The following is a 16,908-nucleotide window of genomic DNA, read 5'->3' on the forward strand; positions in this document are numbered from 1 at the left end:
ACACATTCCTACTAGTTTTTCCAAAGCAAATAAATTGAAACAATTTTAAAACAGAGAAAATAAGAAGAAGAAGAAGAAGAAAATAAAATAGCAGGCAGGGGAGGCTTGGCCGGTGGAAATTTCGAGAATGAGTGTGATTGCTTCCCTAGTTGACAAAGTAGCATTGGGTCCCAAACTACCGAAATAGCTTTTTCCTTTGTTTTCTAGTCAAAACTCAAAACGACAGCAGATTCATTCCATGTTCTTGGCCCAAAAAAAAAAAGAACACCCTCTTTTTTTAATCAAAACCCTTAATTATTTATTTAATAATATTATAACATTTTATATATATAAATATTAATTAAAATTTTTTAAAAATCACATTGTAATATTTGATTTAGAAATATTTTACTTCATTTTACTTCAATCTTAACATATCTTTACAAAAATTTTCTTCTTGAAATCGATAATGCTATTATTTACTTCCTATATTATTATTATTATTATTGTTTCTATTTTATCACTTTCAAATCGCTCTAGCCGTATTGGCGATGGTATCATATTGGATCTTAGTCAAAGCCAAGCGTGGACATATGATTTACATTGGGTTTTTGTTTGTTCTCGAATTATCAATATTAAAAAAAACAACAAAGAGAGAATCCGGAGTCAATCGGCGGATTTTGTCGGTTTTGGATCAGGTTTCTATTGGGGACGACCGGTTTTTCGTTTTTGATTGATTCGAGGTTTTTTTTGGTTGTCTGAATCAAATCATTTTTTTATTCCAAATGTTTAATCAAAATATTCAAATTGGATTTGTAAATTAATTATTGCATGTCAAGTTCGTTGGATTCAACGACTCCTAATCCTTTCGTTTAGAGGTGCACCGAATCTTTTCAAATTCAAACTATCATCACATAACAATATAATGATTTATATTAAAATGTTAATATTGTGCCAAAAGTTCAAACTTTCATAAATGAAATTTAAAAGATTCGAAAAAAATCATCTCATTCCCGCATCATTTTATTTGTTTTTAATTCAAATAGTAAATACAAAGTAAGATTTAGAAAAAAAATATTATATTAGATAATAAATACTCTTTTTTGTAAATAAATAGGTAACCTCAATCGTCCAAATAAGTTAAGTTACTAGTGAAGTAATTGTAATGGAAATTGAATTATAAAACAACTTTAAATTTGAATTGAGCTTTGTATTTCGCATTTAAAATGACAATAAACGAGTTTATTTAAATTAAATTTAAATCATTCAAATACTTTTATAAATTCAAATTAAAATAAAAAACTCAATGAAGTTCAAGTTTTGAGTTTTATAATGAACACATATTAGTGCATTACTGATCACTTTTACATATAGTTCATTGTTTATTAGGAAAAAAATAGTTCTTTCTGTTGTTTTGAATATTTATTTTTCATCTAAATATTTTAATTTGTTTTAAAATGATTAATAAAAATTAATGGATTCTACCTCCTCACGGAAGAAATTAATAAAAAAAAAAAGTTAGTTTCATAAAGAATTATTATAAAAACTATTGTAGTGAAGTTGACGCAATTTTTGTAACACAGCGAATTTAGGATTAGACACATCCAAAAATGGGCTACAAGGTCTTATTGTTGCATCTAACCCGACCCATTATGTACATTAATGGTCACTACTTTAATAAGGTCCATTATTTTAATAGTAACATAATAGGATTTCGATTATTTTAATTCGTGTATGCGAGAGGATATTGTACTTGGTACACATACCATCTTACAAATCCATAGTATTTGGCAAAAGGTTGAAAACTTGCTGAATCGTGGGTTTCATATAAAAGTTTAAAAATATTAATGACAATTTTTTTATATTAAGAAATATGATTTATTAAATAAGAGAACAATACAATGATCATTAAACTAAATATTTGAATATAATAATACAAATATTCATGTGCAATAAATGTGACAATATGTATAAATATATAACATAAGAGTCCATATCAATGTCGACAAAACTTTGTTTTTTTTTTTTTTAACATTAAGGACATTAGAGTTTTATTATATTGTTGTTGTTTTTGTAATCATTGTTATATATTTAATTAAAATTTTTATGAATATTTATTGGTGTTTCCTAATTTTAATAATATCAAATTAAGTTAATTCTTTAAATTGTGAATTGTTATTTAAATATTCACGTGAATAAATAGTAAATATTTTTGGTACATATATAAATTTGACTAAATATTTAAATAAGTTCTTAAACTATACTAAAAAGTCAATTAAGCTTCTATATATTTTTTGCTTTCAATTAAGTCTTTAATTTTTTTTAATCAAATAAACCTTTCTCATTAATTGTTGATTAACTTTCGTTAATCAAGTTCAAATGTCATTTTGATAATGTTACTACTAACTGGCAAATGGCATGAGATTAAATATTGCTGATTAAAAAAACTAATTACTTTATTCCTTAATTTGTTGGTTTAAAAATTTAAATCAAAACAGTTTGTGCTTAATCTTTCTTTGAAAGATTTATTTGATTTTAGATTTTGAAGATGATTTAGTGACATCATCAAAATGATATGTTAACTTGTCTCATGGTAAATGAATCATATAATATAAAAGTGCCAATTATAACTAAAAAAGTTAATCAACCGTTAATGAGAGTAGCTTATTTGTTACAAAATAAAAATTAAAAGATTTAATTGAATGCAATAAAAAGATAAAAAGCTTTATTAATTTTTTTATACAGTTTAGGGGCTTATTTGACTATTTAGTCTATAAATTTCAATACTAGCATTATTGCTCAAACTACAATCATGGGGTAAAATAGTAAATACATAATTATTTCTTCCTATTTTGTTTTTAAAAAATTATTACATGGTATATTTCAAAGTAAACAAAAAAAAAAAAAAAAAAAGAAGGAAAACCCCGGCAACATTTTATTAACAAAAATAACTAATGATTCTTGTTTAATATGAGAATTTCGCCATTGCCGTGAAAAGAAGCGGCGGAGGAAGAAATAGACACCTGAACCAATTGCAGGTAACGTCATTCGATCACGCTTCTCTTTTCCCTCCTCCTTAATTTAGTTTAAATTTTTATAGGGAGGTTAGAAAATCTCAAATTTTGGAGTTAATTACGCTTGCAAGAATGGGAAAAAAAAATTTAATTCGACTCCTAAAAGACGCAATAATTGGAGGCTGAAGGTCTTATAAAACCAAGAATTTACCTTTGATTTTTATCGCTGCTAATTACAGAGCATTTTCCAGTTGCTGAATTTTTTCCCTTTCTTTGACTTGTTTGTTGGGGAGTTTTACTTTGTGTGTATCCGTTTATTTATTTATTTGGGAATATGAAATAATGAAAATGAATAATCTGTTTTTACCTTTGATTTTACAGACCATCAACTTTGATTCAAAATTCAAATATGTAAAATATGGCTTGAGGGAGTGGACTATGTTGTCAGTGTTCCATAGTTCTAGGGGTGTAAACTAGTCGAGCCATAAATGACTCGTTCACTGCTGAGTTGAGCTTTAGTAGTCATTCGAGCTGAGTTCAAGTATTTTAACATTTGGCTCGAGTGGCTTACAAGTCTAATCAAGTTTCTTTATTCTTTAATATCTTAAATATATTCAACTATATAATATGTGTATAAATAAAATTGTATGAATCTATTTTTAAATTAATCAAGCCAAATTGAGTTGAGCTTGAGTTTGAGAAATCAAACTTGATCAGGCTCGACCATTGAGTTTATATTAGAGCTTGAATTTTGTACTGTATTGACTTGACTTAGCTCAATTACAACCCTGTTGTATACTGCTACTGAGTTTCCTGTCAATCATGGTTATGTTGTTATATGGTGTTATTGTGTGTGCTTGAATTTGCAGAAATGTATTGCAAGTCATATCAGAGGTGTCGTTCCAATGCTCAAGAAAAGGGAAGTTACTTCCAGTGGTCAAGCGAAATGGACTCTTGCCTTGCCAAGATACTAGCTGAGCAAGTGAAGAAGGGTAACAAGACCGACAATGCTTTGAAGCCTGCGGCATACATAGTCGCCCTAACTGTTATAAACAAAAAATTTGGGTTTGATTTGACAGAAGAACATCTAAGAAATCGGCTAAAAACATGGAAGAAACAGTTTGGGATCTTAAAGGAGCTTCTTGCTCAAAAAGGATTTCAGTGGGATGAGAAACAAAGGATGGTTGTTGCAGATGCTTCTGTATGGAATGATTACATCAAGGTATTTTTCATGCACTTTGAGGCAGTTACGTAATATCACATCCAGGATTTTGCAAATACTATTATGTACTTGGCTGTGAATAATGTGATGGTCTTTTGTGTCTCTCAGGCACAACCTGATGCTAGGCAGTTCCAGGGAAGAACGATTGACAATTATGATGAGTTATGTATTATTATTGGCAATGATCAAGATATAGCAGGCTGTTTGGAAAATGGTGCAGTAACTCATATGCAGTCTGCAGCCAACATAGATGGTCTAGACACTGCCAGTTCATCTGACATTCAGAGTGATGACAACCACATAAAAAACTTGAGGTGGACTGTTGAAATGGATTACTACCTAGGTAAGAGTCTTGTGGAGAAAGTGAAGGAGGGGTATAAACTGGACGGTACCTTACAGCGGGAGGCATATGATGCTGCTCTTTCAACCTTAAATGAAAAAATTGGGCTTGAATTGACAAAAGATCACATTAGGAATAGGCTTAGAACTTGGAAGAAACAGTATGTTGTTTTAAAGCAACTGTTTTCTCATCCTGGTTTCAAATGGGACAAAACACGGAAGATGATCATTGCAGATGGCTCAGTATGGACCACCTATGTCAAGGTATGTCCAGTATAACAAAAAATTTTACACATGAGATACCTTAGGACTATTACAAGCACATGGAACTGAGTTCTTTCAAAGCTGCAATGTCAGTTGGAAAAGAAAAGATTTTATCTGGGATGTTCTAATATCATAAAACTTTTAATAAATTAATTAGCAGTTGATTCCAGGTTCTAAAGCCTAATTTCTTCAAATGTGTTATAAATTCTAATATATGGTTTTGCAACGACCCTTGTTGATGACACTGTAAAAGGCTTTTCATTTACTAGACAAAAATTACATGTGTATAGACATGATTTTTTTTATTTTTGAAATTACCAACATTTGAAAACTCTTTAGATGAGGAAAAAGAATAAAAATCGTGGATTGTGAGGAGAGAAATAACAGAGAGTGAAGGCAAGATGATTACTTTTTTGTCATTGACTTTAATTCAGATCACATTCTAAACAAATTGTGTAATGGTTTTATGCCATTCTGAATGTTTGGATACCACTGAATGTTTGTAATCTGCGACTCTTTTGCATGGCATACCTGAAGTGCCTTTTGTAGTCTCTTCTTGCGAGATCACTTGTGAATAATAAATACTGCCTTTCAAAAAAAAAAAACAAAAAAACATTGGATATGAACGTAAATGATGAGACATTAATAAAGGTTCAAGTCAATCACTACTAGTAACTTGAGCTTAAGGTTTTGAGGGTCATGTAGTATAGGTATGAAAAGTTGTTAGGCTAGTGGTGTTTGGGCCTGGGGCATTAGACTGTGTTAAGAAGTGAGTTGAGAGAAGAATTAAACTAGAGAAATGTTTATTTTACAGAATTTAAATAATTTATTGGTAAATTTGAGGTTTTTAGGCTGATATATAAATTGTGGACCACAGTTGGTTAATCATGTATCAAGACTTGAGCTCTTCTTTCATGCGAGGAGTTTAATAGAATATTGTTCTTCCTGACCAAGGCTGCCATGTCATTGTCACTGCTACTTTATGTAAGTAACAATCAATTGTAGTTTTGGGGTGGAAAGGGAAATGATGTCCATACTATTTCTATAACCTATTTCTTAAGTAGCATTATTCCATACTAGCAGTTAGCACATAATTAAACCATGTCAAACATGCTTCATGAAAGAGAATAACAGGTTAAAAAAGTTTTGCTGATAGCATTTCATTTTGTTTACCTTTTTCTACAAAACTGCTAAGAGAATTAAGTGTGTATGCTCTGCTACTCTATGCTGGTAAGAGTATGCTGCTCTCTTCTTTATGTTTTATGTACAACATTCCTCCACATTCTGGGTTATGCCGAATTTCTGCCACCTGATTTAATAATTCTGAAATAATCCTAATGAGATGTGCTGTTTCTCAATGACCACAAGAGTCATCAGGTTCACTCTGTCAGAAGGCCACTATCACTCTTCTGCTGCAGAGAAATCCTTATTTTATTTGTGCACACCTACTCTGGTCTTGCTGTCCCATAGTTTTCTTCACTATCAGGTGCTGTCTTCCTGCTATTTTGCCATGTTTTTCTACCCTGCATGCATTTGTGCAGGAGTGTTGGTGTTTGGGGGTGAGGACAGTGCAGCTAGAAAATGAGCCTGCAGATTAATTTTATACGGACTATTATTATGAATAAAAATGTTAATTTAGTAAATTTTCTATTTTTGTTAAGTATTCCATTATTAATGGCGGATGAGAATTGCTTTTTAGTTGTTAAAAGTTACTTACTTCCTCATTGAATTCTTAGTATACCTGCAGTTGGGTTCTTCTTTAGAACTTGAAATAATTGTATAAAAAATGAGTCAAATGTGCTTGAAGTATGATTAAGATGGCTAGGGTTGTTACCTGGTGAAATGATAAAAAAACAAAAACAAAAAATTGTGTGGCGCTGGTTCTGAGTGTGTGGTTTTTCATTCTTGGTAGCTTCCATTTCTTGAGAAAATGCCAAAGTTCAGGACTACATTCTTCTCAAAACCCTTTTTGGTGGCAGTCACCAAATCTATGTGGTTTCCGCTAAAGTAAGAATTTCTTTCACCAAACAGTAGTCAGTATCACTTAAGTATGTGGAATGTAATCTCTTTAGCTTCTAACATATTTGCTTTAGTTTTAGATAGTCTTAATCAAAAGAATGGTTCTTAAACTTCTGATTTTGATCTTGCAGTTCTATTAATCTCCAATCCAAGAGTCTTCAGAACCTAATGTAGAATCTTAGGGCATAAAATTATTGTCAGATCTCTATTGGGATGTAGAGTACTGTAGAAGCTCAATCGTGCTTATGGTCTTAACAATCTAGGTTAAACAAGAATTTAACTTGGATTTGAACTGAGCTTGTAGAATGTGTACGATAGAGTGAAAAACATTTGCAAGTTACTTCAAAGCTAACAATATTCTGCATATCAATTTGTCTTTTTCTTATTAAAAAAAAAAAACATTAAATGTTCTACCATTTCTCTTATTCTCCTTGTTTCCATTCATTTTCTTTTCTAGTTCTTCCTTTTTCCTCCAACTCATTAATGAAACTTATTTTTCCTTTTATTTAGGTTACTCTCTTCAACTTAGGCTTGTAGCTGTAGCCATTCTTATTTTATTAGATGTTAGCATGATGTGTCATAGTAGAAAACTGCAGTTTTAGTCATGTTTGTCTTTACGTGGATGTATTCACATGGCAAATCTTGGTTTTGTATAGAATAAGCAGAATATCTGCTAGAGACAACAAAATTGGAGTATCAAGTAAAATGCAATGCGAACCAATGCAGAATTTGACAAGAATTGTCTTTTTGTCAAAGAATTTGAGTTCAGTTTAATCTAAAAAATGCACTTTAAGAATGGAGGAAAATTAAGAGCAAACCATTTGATGGCATTGACAATAAAAGAGTCTCTTCGCTGGTCAATGCATTTTGCACCCTAACTCGAGAGGAGAGGAATAAGCCTTTCTTTGGATTAGGCTTCATTTCTTGTTGTACAAGCTTCTTATTTCCATTTGAGAAACATCCCGTCTGCTTCCTCTGGTTCAATTTATTCTCCTCTTCTGGATTTCTACCTATCTTACTGGCAATTGCAAAGAACATTATTCATTTGGGTTGAGCTTCCTTTTTCTTACATTTTAATGGGCTTCTCAACTCATTTAAAGTCTCCTTTTATTTTTGGGCTAGTTTATGTTATGCCTTTTTTCTTAGGTTTGACTTTGAATATTTCTGTCAAAGAATAAAAGATTTATGCCATATGTATGAATGCCTTACACCTTTGATATTGAAAAAAGAAACAAAAATTTTGCAGCGCTTGATATTTATATTTTATGATAAATTAACAGAACATGGACTGAAATAAACATAAAATATCTATATGTTAATGTGTCCTACTCCTACCTCACTCATGCATCCCAGCAGTGTCTGTGAGTTCGTGCCCATGTTCATGCTTGGTGTGTACATGCATATGAGTTTATGCATGTAAATTGGTTTGCTTGTGCATGTGCATCCATCTAATGTTCTTTGAACAATCAATTAATGCGCCTTAATTGAGTTGGATTGTTTTACTCCTACTGTAGTGCAACATCTATTGTCCTTATCATCTGGCTAATTTTCCTGCTTCATTAACAGGCTCACCCTGATGCCAGGATATACCGTGGAAGAGTTATTGAGAACTATGATAACTTGTGCACAATCTTTGGCAGCGACAATGAGGTTGCAGAGGGTGTTGATATCTCCCCTTTGCAGAATGGTGTCAAGGTGAAAGATCAAGCAAAGAACATGATGTGGACATATGAGATGGACCAATACCTCAGCAAGGTTCTGGTGGAGCAAGTCAAACTTGGGAATAAGAGTAAATTAGACAACAAATTAAGACCTCTAGCTTATGAGGCAGCTGTATCAGCTTTGAGTAAAAGGTTTCAGCTTGATTTGACAAGAGAGCATATAAGGAATCGTCTCAAAACGTGGAAGAAACAGTATGAGATTCTGAAAGAGCTTCTGCATCACAGTGAATTTGAATGGGATAAAACACAAAATATGGTCATTGCAAATGATTCTGCATGGAATCGATATATTAAGGTAAAGGACATTCTGGTAAATTTGGATAATGATTCCCTTTATAATATACTGTTTGAGCCTTTTCTTTTATTTTGGTCTTTGTTCTTCTTTTGGAACAGATTACTCCTGATGCTAGGTCTTTTCGAGGACGTGTCATCAGAAACTACTACGAGCTATTTGCCATCTTTGGTTGTGATGATCTGCCCGAAAGTTCACTAAATAGTTCTAATGATGATGTAAATTTGACTGCGAATAATGAAGCTGCAGATACTGAGGAGTTGTTTTACGGACAGAGTGATGTTGCAAAAGACAAAGGGAAGTACATATTATGGACAGATGAGATGGACCAGTGCTTGACAGAACAGCTGGTGCAGCAAGTGACTATTGGAAATAAGCATCAGAAAAGTTTTAAGCCTGTGGCATTTAGAGCTGCTCTTTCTGTTCTAAACAAAAAGTTTTCATTGGACTTGACAACAGAAAATATTGGAAACAGGCTCAGGACCTGGAAGAAACAATACAGGCTTGTGAAAGAACTCCTCTCTCAACGTGGATTTGAATGGGATGAGGGACAAAAGATGGTTATTGCTAATGACTCGGAATGGAGAGAGTGCATCAAGGTACAGTTCATTAAACTGATTAAAGAGAACTTTTAAAACCTATTCATGGATCAGTCAAGTTTACATGCCATTCAAGTTTAGTATGCAACTGCCTCGTTGATCATGATATTTTACTTTCCAGTTTCTTGGAAATGTCAAATTGAATGATTTCTGGCAAAAAGTTTCTCCTTTTTTTTTAAAAAAAAAGAAAACTTGTAAAGTATTATGCATATATGTAGAATTCTGAACGGCTAATAACAACTCCTGTGGCTGAGTTGCTTTATATGCATGTGTTGTTTTCATTTCACTCTTCTCAATTGATCTGCAAATTTTTCCAGAGAAATCCTGATGTAAGCCGCATACGAGGACGGTGTATTGATAATTTCAGTGAGTTAAATATTATTGTTGGCAATGAGCTGGCAGTCGGACACTGGTCTGAAGCAGGTGATAGAGTTGTAAATCCTATTCAAAATAATGAAGAACCTGTGGACGCCCCAGTACAAGTCGTGGTTGACGAAGAAATGGGCCATGATAATACTGATGATGACATGCAAGTTTCATCTCAGCAGACAAGAGCCAGACCTTCTTCTTCTTCGCATGCCAAGGAGGCATTAAAGAGGAGGCGTACTAGTGATGTAATGTTAGAGATGATGAGTGATATGGCAGCAAATATTGGTAGGATTGCTGATGCATTGACAGAAAGTAAGGCGGTATGCTTGGATGAACTGTTTCAAATGGTGCAGAGTATTCCTGAGTTCGATGACGATCTTATAATCGATGCATGTGAGTACCTTTCTTTTGATGAGAAGAGAGCCATGATGTTTGTGAAATTGGATGAGAGGTTAAGAAAAAAGTGGTTATTAAAACGATTGCGGGGTTAGGGTAGTTGAAAATGGGAAAGATTATTGTACCTCTTTAGTTATTATATCTTCTTCTCTTTTTAAGTTTTTCCCCTCAGGTTAATGGTTGCCTTAAGTGGCATTCCAGACCCTACATATTTCTCAAATAGTAGAAAGGCATCTTAACTGTTAGGAACAAGCATTAGCATTAGTTTCTTTTTCTTTTTTTTTTTAATATTTCTATATATTGATTGATAGAATAAAGTGACTTTCGACTTAGTTTGGAATTGTAATGGAGTTGAAATATTGATCTGAAAAAATTGAGTCGAAAAGGAACCCAAAAAAAAAAAAAGAATAAAGAAAACTGCTGCTTTTACTAAGAAGTTAACTTTGATGGAAAACTCTGAAATTGCTTGGTAGCATTACCTGTTCATATTAACTTTTGCAAGTCCAAATGCATTGTCTAAGCATCTCAAACTATTGTTTGGGCTGGATTCGCAAGCGGCCTATGCCCTGCACCATCAGCTTAATCCTTGGTTTCAAGCCATGTACAGACTTTTAAGTTTATACTTGTACGAATACATATGGTATAATAATGATTTATAAAGTCTTGAACTATTAAAAAATTTAAATAAATTTTTATTTCTCTTTTACATCAAGTTGTTGTACTGTTAATTTGTATTAAATAGATTTTTATAATTAATAATTCATCAATTTTCAGTAATCAAAACATTATTTATTATTTTATAATTATATAATATTAATATGACATTAACATAAAAAATAAAACGTAATCATGTAACTATGCTATATCAACTTGTCAAGTGTCATCATGTCAACATCAAGTGTTATAAAATAATAAGACATGTTTTGACTAATGATTGATAATCATAACTAAACATTTATTTTGTTTAAAATAAATATAAAATCGTTAGTTATAAAAATTTATTTTTACTTAACATAAAAATTTATTTTATTTAAAATAAAAAATAAAAATATAAAAACTTGATTGAAGGTTAAATAAAAATTTATTTAAAAATTTTTAAATAATTTATGAACTTTTTTAAATATTATGTTAATAATTATTTATTATATTTTTATTTTAATTTAAAAAAAATTTGGATTCCAGTCTTTAAATGCTATCATTAATTCAAATAATGGCATCTATATTGTATATAATACTAATAAATTTCCATTTCAATATTGTGTTAATTACTATTTATTTAGTCGATGATAATTTATGAAATTATATTTATATACTGAGATATTCTAAACAACTTGAAATTCCCCGTATTATTTTCACGAAAGCAGCAATATTCAAGCTAATACAAATTTACAACAAAAGCATGCACGTAAAACCGTGTCACTGTAACCTAACCAAAACTCTACTCTCACTCTGCTCCAAATCCAACTCTTTTCTACACATCAAACAAACTCACGCCTTAGCCATTCTCCATGGCGTCCTCCCCACCAATGTTCCTCTCTCCGCCGCTCTCATTCTCCGCTACGCCACCTTCAATTCCCCTTCGAATTGTCACCTTTTATTCCAACAAACTCTTCCGTATTCTCAAACACCCTTCTTATGGAATACCTTCATCCGTGCTTTGTCCGTTGCTAGAATTTATCACGACGGATTTCAATTTCATATTTATAATACAATGCTTCGAACCGGAATAAAACCGGATGATCATACTTTTCCTTTTATTCTCAAGGCCTGTGCCGATGCCTTTTGTTTTCAAAAGGGTTTGGAGATTCATGGGACTGTTATTAAAACTGGGTTTGGTTCAGATATTCTATTAGGGAATACCCTTTTGTTGTTTCATGGTAATTTTGGGGGTTTGAACGAAGCGAGGAAAGTGTTTGATGAAATGCGTGACAGAGATGTTGTGTCGTGGAATACGGTTCTTGGGGTTGTTTCCATTAATGGCAGTTACTTGGAGGCGCTTAATTTGTTCTCCCAGATGAATTTGAATTCTGGGATTAGGCCCAACACGGTTACTTTTGTCAGTTTGTTGCCTGTTTGTGGAGGGGTTGGAGATGACGGGTTGGTGAGGCAGATTCATGGGACTGTTGTTAAGGTTGGTTTAGAATTTGAGGTTGGTATTGGGAATGCATTGGTTGATGCATATGGGAAATGTAGGAATGCGAAGGACTCGGAGCGAGTTTTTGATGAAATGGTGGAAAAGAATGTGGTTTCTTGGAATGCCAGAATTACTAGTCTAGCTTACGTGGGACTTAATAAGGATGCGTTGGATATGTTTAGGTTAATGATGAAGGTAGGGCTGACACCTGATTCCATCACTATTTCAAGTATGATACCGGTGCTGGTTGAATTAGAATATTTCAATTTAGCAAAGGAGATTCATGGTTTCAGTTTGAGAATTGCTATTGAACATGATGTTTTCATTTCGAACTCATTGATTGATATGTATGCAAAATCAGGTCATTCAAGTGCAGCTTCAAATGTGTTTCAGAAAATGAAGGTGAGAAATGTTGTTTCATGGAATGCCATGGTTGCCAATTTTGCTCAAAATAGGCTTGAATTAGAAGCTATAGCACTACTAAGAGAAATGCAAACTCATGGTGAGTTTCCAGATTCTATTACCTTAACAAATGTTCTTCCAGCTTGTGGACGAGTAGGGTTTCTTCAAAATGGAAAAGAAATTCATGGTAGGACAGTTCGTCTGGGGTCCAACTTTGATCTGTTTGTTTCCAATGCTCTGACAGACATGTATGCAAAATGTGGATACTTAAATCTTGCTGAAAATGTCTTTAAGAACTCCCTTAAGGATGTAGTCTCTTACAATATTTTGATTGTAAGCTATTCTCAAACTAGTGATTGGTCAAAATCTGTGAGTTTATTCTCAGAAATGGGGCTCATCAGCATCAACCATGATGTAGTTTCATTCATGGGTGTTATTTCGGCCTGTGCAAATCAAGCTGCTTTCAAGCAAGGGAAAGAGATTCATGGACTGGCAGTAAGAAAGCATGCTCATACTCATCTCTTTGTTGCTAACTCCCTTTTGGACTTCTATGTTAAATGTGGACGAATTGACTTAGCTAGTAAGGTCTTTGACCAGATTCAATGCAAGGACATAGTGTCATGGAATGCTATGATATTAGGTTATGGAATGCTAGGTCAATTAAATATAGCCATCAGCCTTTTTGAAGCAATGAGGAAAGATGGCATTGAATATGATTCAGTTTCATATATTGCAATTCTATCAGCTTGTAGCCATGGAGGATTAGTAGAGAAAGGGAGGGAATACTTCGAAGAAATGAAGGCTCAGAAAATTAAGCCAACACATATGCACTATGCATGTATGGTCGATCTACTTGGCCGGGCTGGCCTACTGCAAGAAGCAGCTGAACTTATTAAAAGCCTGCCCATTACCCCAGATGCTAATATTTGGGGTGCTTTACTTGGAGCATGCAGAATCTTCGGAAATGTTGAGCTAGGGTGTTGGGCTGCTGAGAATTTGTTCAAGTTAAAGCCCCAGGATAGTGGATACTATACAATTCTTTCAAACCTGTTTGCTGAAGCAGGGAAATGGGATGACGCAAACAGGATTAGGGAACTGATGAAATTGAGGGGAGCAAGGAAGAACCCTGGCTGTAGTTGGGTTCATATCCAGGACCAAGTACATGCTTTTGTGGCTGGACAAAGACTGGAGAAATTGGATCCAGCTCTCTGGCTTGCTGAGTACAGTTAAATTTTGTTGTGATCATTTTAAGATTTAGTTTGGCTGTTCATCTGATGAGATTTTTATTGAAGGAGAGCTTCAGCAGTTCTTTGTTCTCTTGTTAAGGAATTTTTAGGTGTGCATGGAAATCTATCCATCTCTCTTAATCTACCTTAGTTGAAAAGTAAGTCCTGGCGAACTCGGTTATCATTTTTTGTTTTTTGTGATTTGTATGGGCATTATTAACGTATCACATTATTCTTTTCTGCGTATTGTCAGGGAGAGAGAGAGACGAGCGGAGGGAGGAGGGAGAGTTTACGGTCGGCATGGCCACACCCGGCGGCCAGATTCGATGCTGTAAGGTTGTTTCACTGGGGCAGAGATGGAGAGTTCTGATCGCAGTTACTGTCGGCCAAAGCCCGATGGGACTAGGTTCCACACTGTTCAGCATTATTTGACACCGCAGGAGCTCCTACATCTCCCCAGTTCTGGCCTGCAACTGCCAACTGGCAAAAGGTGGAAAGGGAAAATTAAATGCCAAAAATGGGAGGCCAAAAAAGAAAAATCAAGGTAGTGTAAATAGTTTGTAAAATTAATTAATTAATTAGTCTATTAAAATTAAATTTTCTTTTAACTGCGATTGAGCTATATTTAGTTTAGTTTATTAGGTTGAGTTATGTTAATTTATTTAGAGCCAAAAATTGACTTAAATATTCTTCTTTGTATTAACATATAAGATTTTGTAATTTATTTTGGCTGATATATATCAATGAGAAAATTGTGAAAAATGACTTTCATAAAAAGGTGATTTAAAAAATGACTTTTTTAGTCATTTTTTGACACGACTTGACAACAATACTCTTTAATCCAATTAATTCAAATGACGGGGCGTCTGAGTTTCTTTCTTTTTGCTCTCTCGCTATTCAGCTTAAAATTTCAAAATTAAATCTCCATTTAGATTTAGCTATCCCTCCGTCCAGCTCTCCTACGCCATCGAAGTTTATATCGGCAGCCAACTTTCTTACGATCTCAAAGTGCAGAGATGACATCAAGGTATTTGTTATGGGTTTTTACGTTTATTTAGGGTTATTCATAGAACGAAAAAGTTGATTGGTAAATTATATGAGTTTGGAAACTTAAATCTGGCTGGGGGTAGCGAAATCAATCAGTTTATAGGCGATGCGTGAATATTTGTTAGGCATTGAGTCACTAGATATTAAGGTATGTGACTGGATATTAGGAATCGTTACCTGTTTATTTGGCATTAAGTGCCTAAATATTTGTTGAGCATTGCGTGAGCTCTTTATAGGCATTACGTGACTGAATATATATTGAGCGTTGCGTGATAGTTACTACGTGACTGAATATTATCTGACTGAATATTTGTTGAGCATTGCGTGAGTTCTTTATAGGCATTACGTGACTGAATATTGTTAGCGTTGCATGACAGACGTTACGTGATTGAATATTTGTTGAGCATTGTGTGATCTATTTGTAGGCATTGCGTGACTTTAGCTACCTAATGCTGAAGGTGATTCTCTACTGATTATCTTCAATAACCTAATAAGCTCTAATGTAATTCTTGAAGTTTATATATAATTTCAGACTTGTATAGTAGCAATAGTATTAGATTTTGGTTGGTTTACCATGATACCTAAATTAAAAAAAAAAAAAAGAGAAAAGCGAAAATGATAACGAATTTCTTGGAAAAGAGAAAAGATGTAACATTAAAATCCTTTTTGATTAGTGAAAAAGAGAGAAAACCTTTAAGCTGCTTTTTGTTGAGAATTTCTTGAAAAATGATGTTTGGCCTGACTTTTACTTTTAAGAGGTAGATAGGATGAAAGGGCAGGCCGAACAAGTACTTAATAACCAATTCAGCCCTCCTTCATTGCACTGATATGGTTGTAGAAAACGAAGAGTCAACTTTCATACCTATAAATAAAGGGAACCATTAACCATTTGAATCAAATTCAATTATCTTAATCAATCTCAAATAATTGAAAAATGACCTCTAAAGATTCAAGAGTCGAGAAAGGGAAAGAGGCAGCCTCCGAAGAGGAGGAGGTGCCTTTGAGTGTGAGGGAACAGTTGCACATATTCCAGCAAGAGATTCAAGTCCTCATCGACAACCTGATGCAAAGGACTTTTGACTTGGAGGCTATCATCTTGAGTAACGAAAATATTCTCGCCAAGATAGAGTTCAAAGTAGATGAGCTTATGAAGAAATGAACTACGGTTCATTTTTTTTATATCATCTCTTTGTATTTCTCGGGGGGGGGGTCTTTTTAATAAAATTTGAATAAAATTATAGCAATTTTTAAATTTTCATTGAGCACATATTTTGTTGAGTTATTTTCTTCGTTTAAGTTATATTATGCTGAATAACTTCGTGAGTGGATGTTAGGCATTGGGTGACTTATTATTAAGTATTAGGTGACTTATTATTAGGTATTGGGTGACTTATTATTAGGTATTGGGAGAATGGGTTATACGCGGTGCGTGAATTGTGCTATGCATATCTTCTGTTGAGACATTGCGTGAGTGGTTTATATGTATATAGAATAGAGTACCTATGGTGACGTGGTGTTATGTATTGCGTGACGTTGGGCCAGTACGTGACTGTTTAAGTTGGCATAACGTGAGTGGATATTAGGCATCGATTGACTTATTATTAGGTATTGCGAGACTAATGGTGCGTGACTAGTGCAATTCACCTATTGTTTAGAGGCTTATTATTCATTGGGTGACTTATTCTTAGGTGTTGCGAGCATGACGGTGCGTGACTGATTTGTGCAATTTATGTGTTGCTTTTAGGCTTTTGTTCAGTAGTTTTTTAGGCAGTGCGTGACTGGTTTTTATATATTGCGTTACCTGTTGAAGCGAGAGTGGTGGCGCGTGACTTGTGCAATTCATGTGTTATTTTGAGGTTTTTGTTCAGTAGTTTTTTAGGCTTGC

At 33.5% G+C, this 16,908-nt stretch overlaps 2 protein-coding genes across 3 annotated transcripts; both read left to right on the plus strand.

The window, feature by feature from the left end:
- Positions 2,884-10,546, plus strand: LOC18590030. Of its 2 annotated transcripts, none has more exons than XM_007015297.2 (6): positions 2,884-3,017; positions 3,863-4,215; positions 4,324-4,818; positions 8,404-8,853; positions 8,952-9,449; positions 9,767-10,546. In XM_007015297.2, exons 2-6 carry the CDS (start codon positions 3,865-3,867, stop codon positions 10,307-10,309), a joined length of 2,337 nt encoding a protein of 778 aa, XP_007015359.2. In that variant the 5' UTR covers positions 2,884-3,017; positions 3,863-3,864; the 3' UTR covers positions 10,310-10,546. The 2 variants fall into 2 exon arrangements, with proteins under 2 accessions (XP_007015359.2, XP_017982730.1); XM_018127241.1 differs by having other exon boundaries at positions 3,886-4,215.
- LOC18590031 (pentatricopeptide repeat-containing protein DOT4, chloroplastic) lies at positions 11,574-14,573 on the plus strand. The gene is made up of 2 exons (XM_018127240.1): positions 11,574-14,134; positions 14,230-14,573. The coding sequence occupies exon 1, from the start codon at positions 11,614-11,616 to the stop codon at positions 13,978-13,980; it is 2,367 nt and encodes a 788-aa protein (XP_017982729.1). The 5' UTR covers positions 11,574-11,613; the 3' UTR covers positions 13,981-14,134; positions 14,230-14,573.

Source organism: Theobroma cacao, chromosome 9 (assembly GCF_000208745.1).
Source record: "Theobroma cacao cultivar B97-61/B2 chromosome 9, Criollo_cocoa_genome_V2, whole genome shotgun sequence".
NCBI classification, from domain to species: Eukaryota; Viridiplantae; Streptophyta; class Magnoliopsida; order Malvales; family Malvaceae; genus Theobroma; species Theobroma cacao.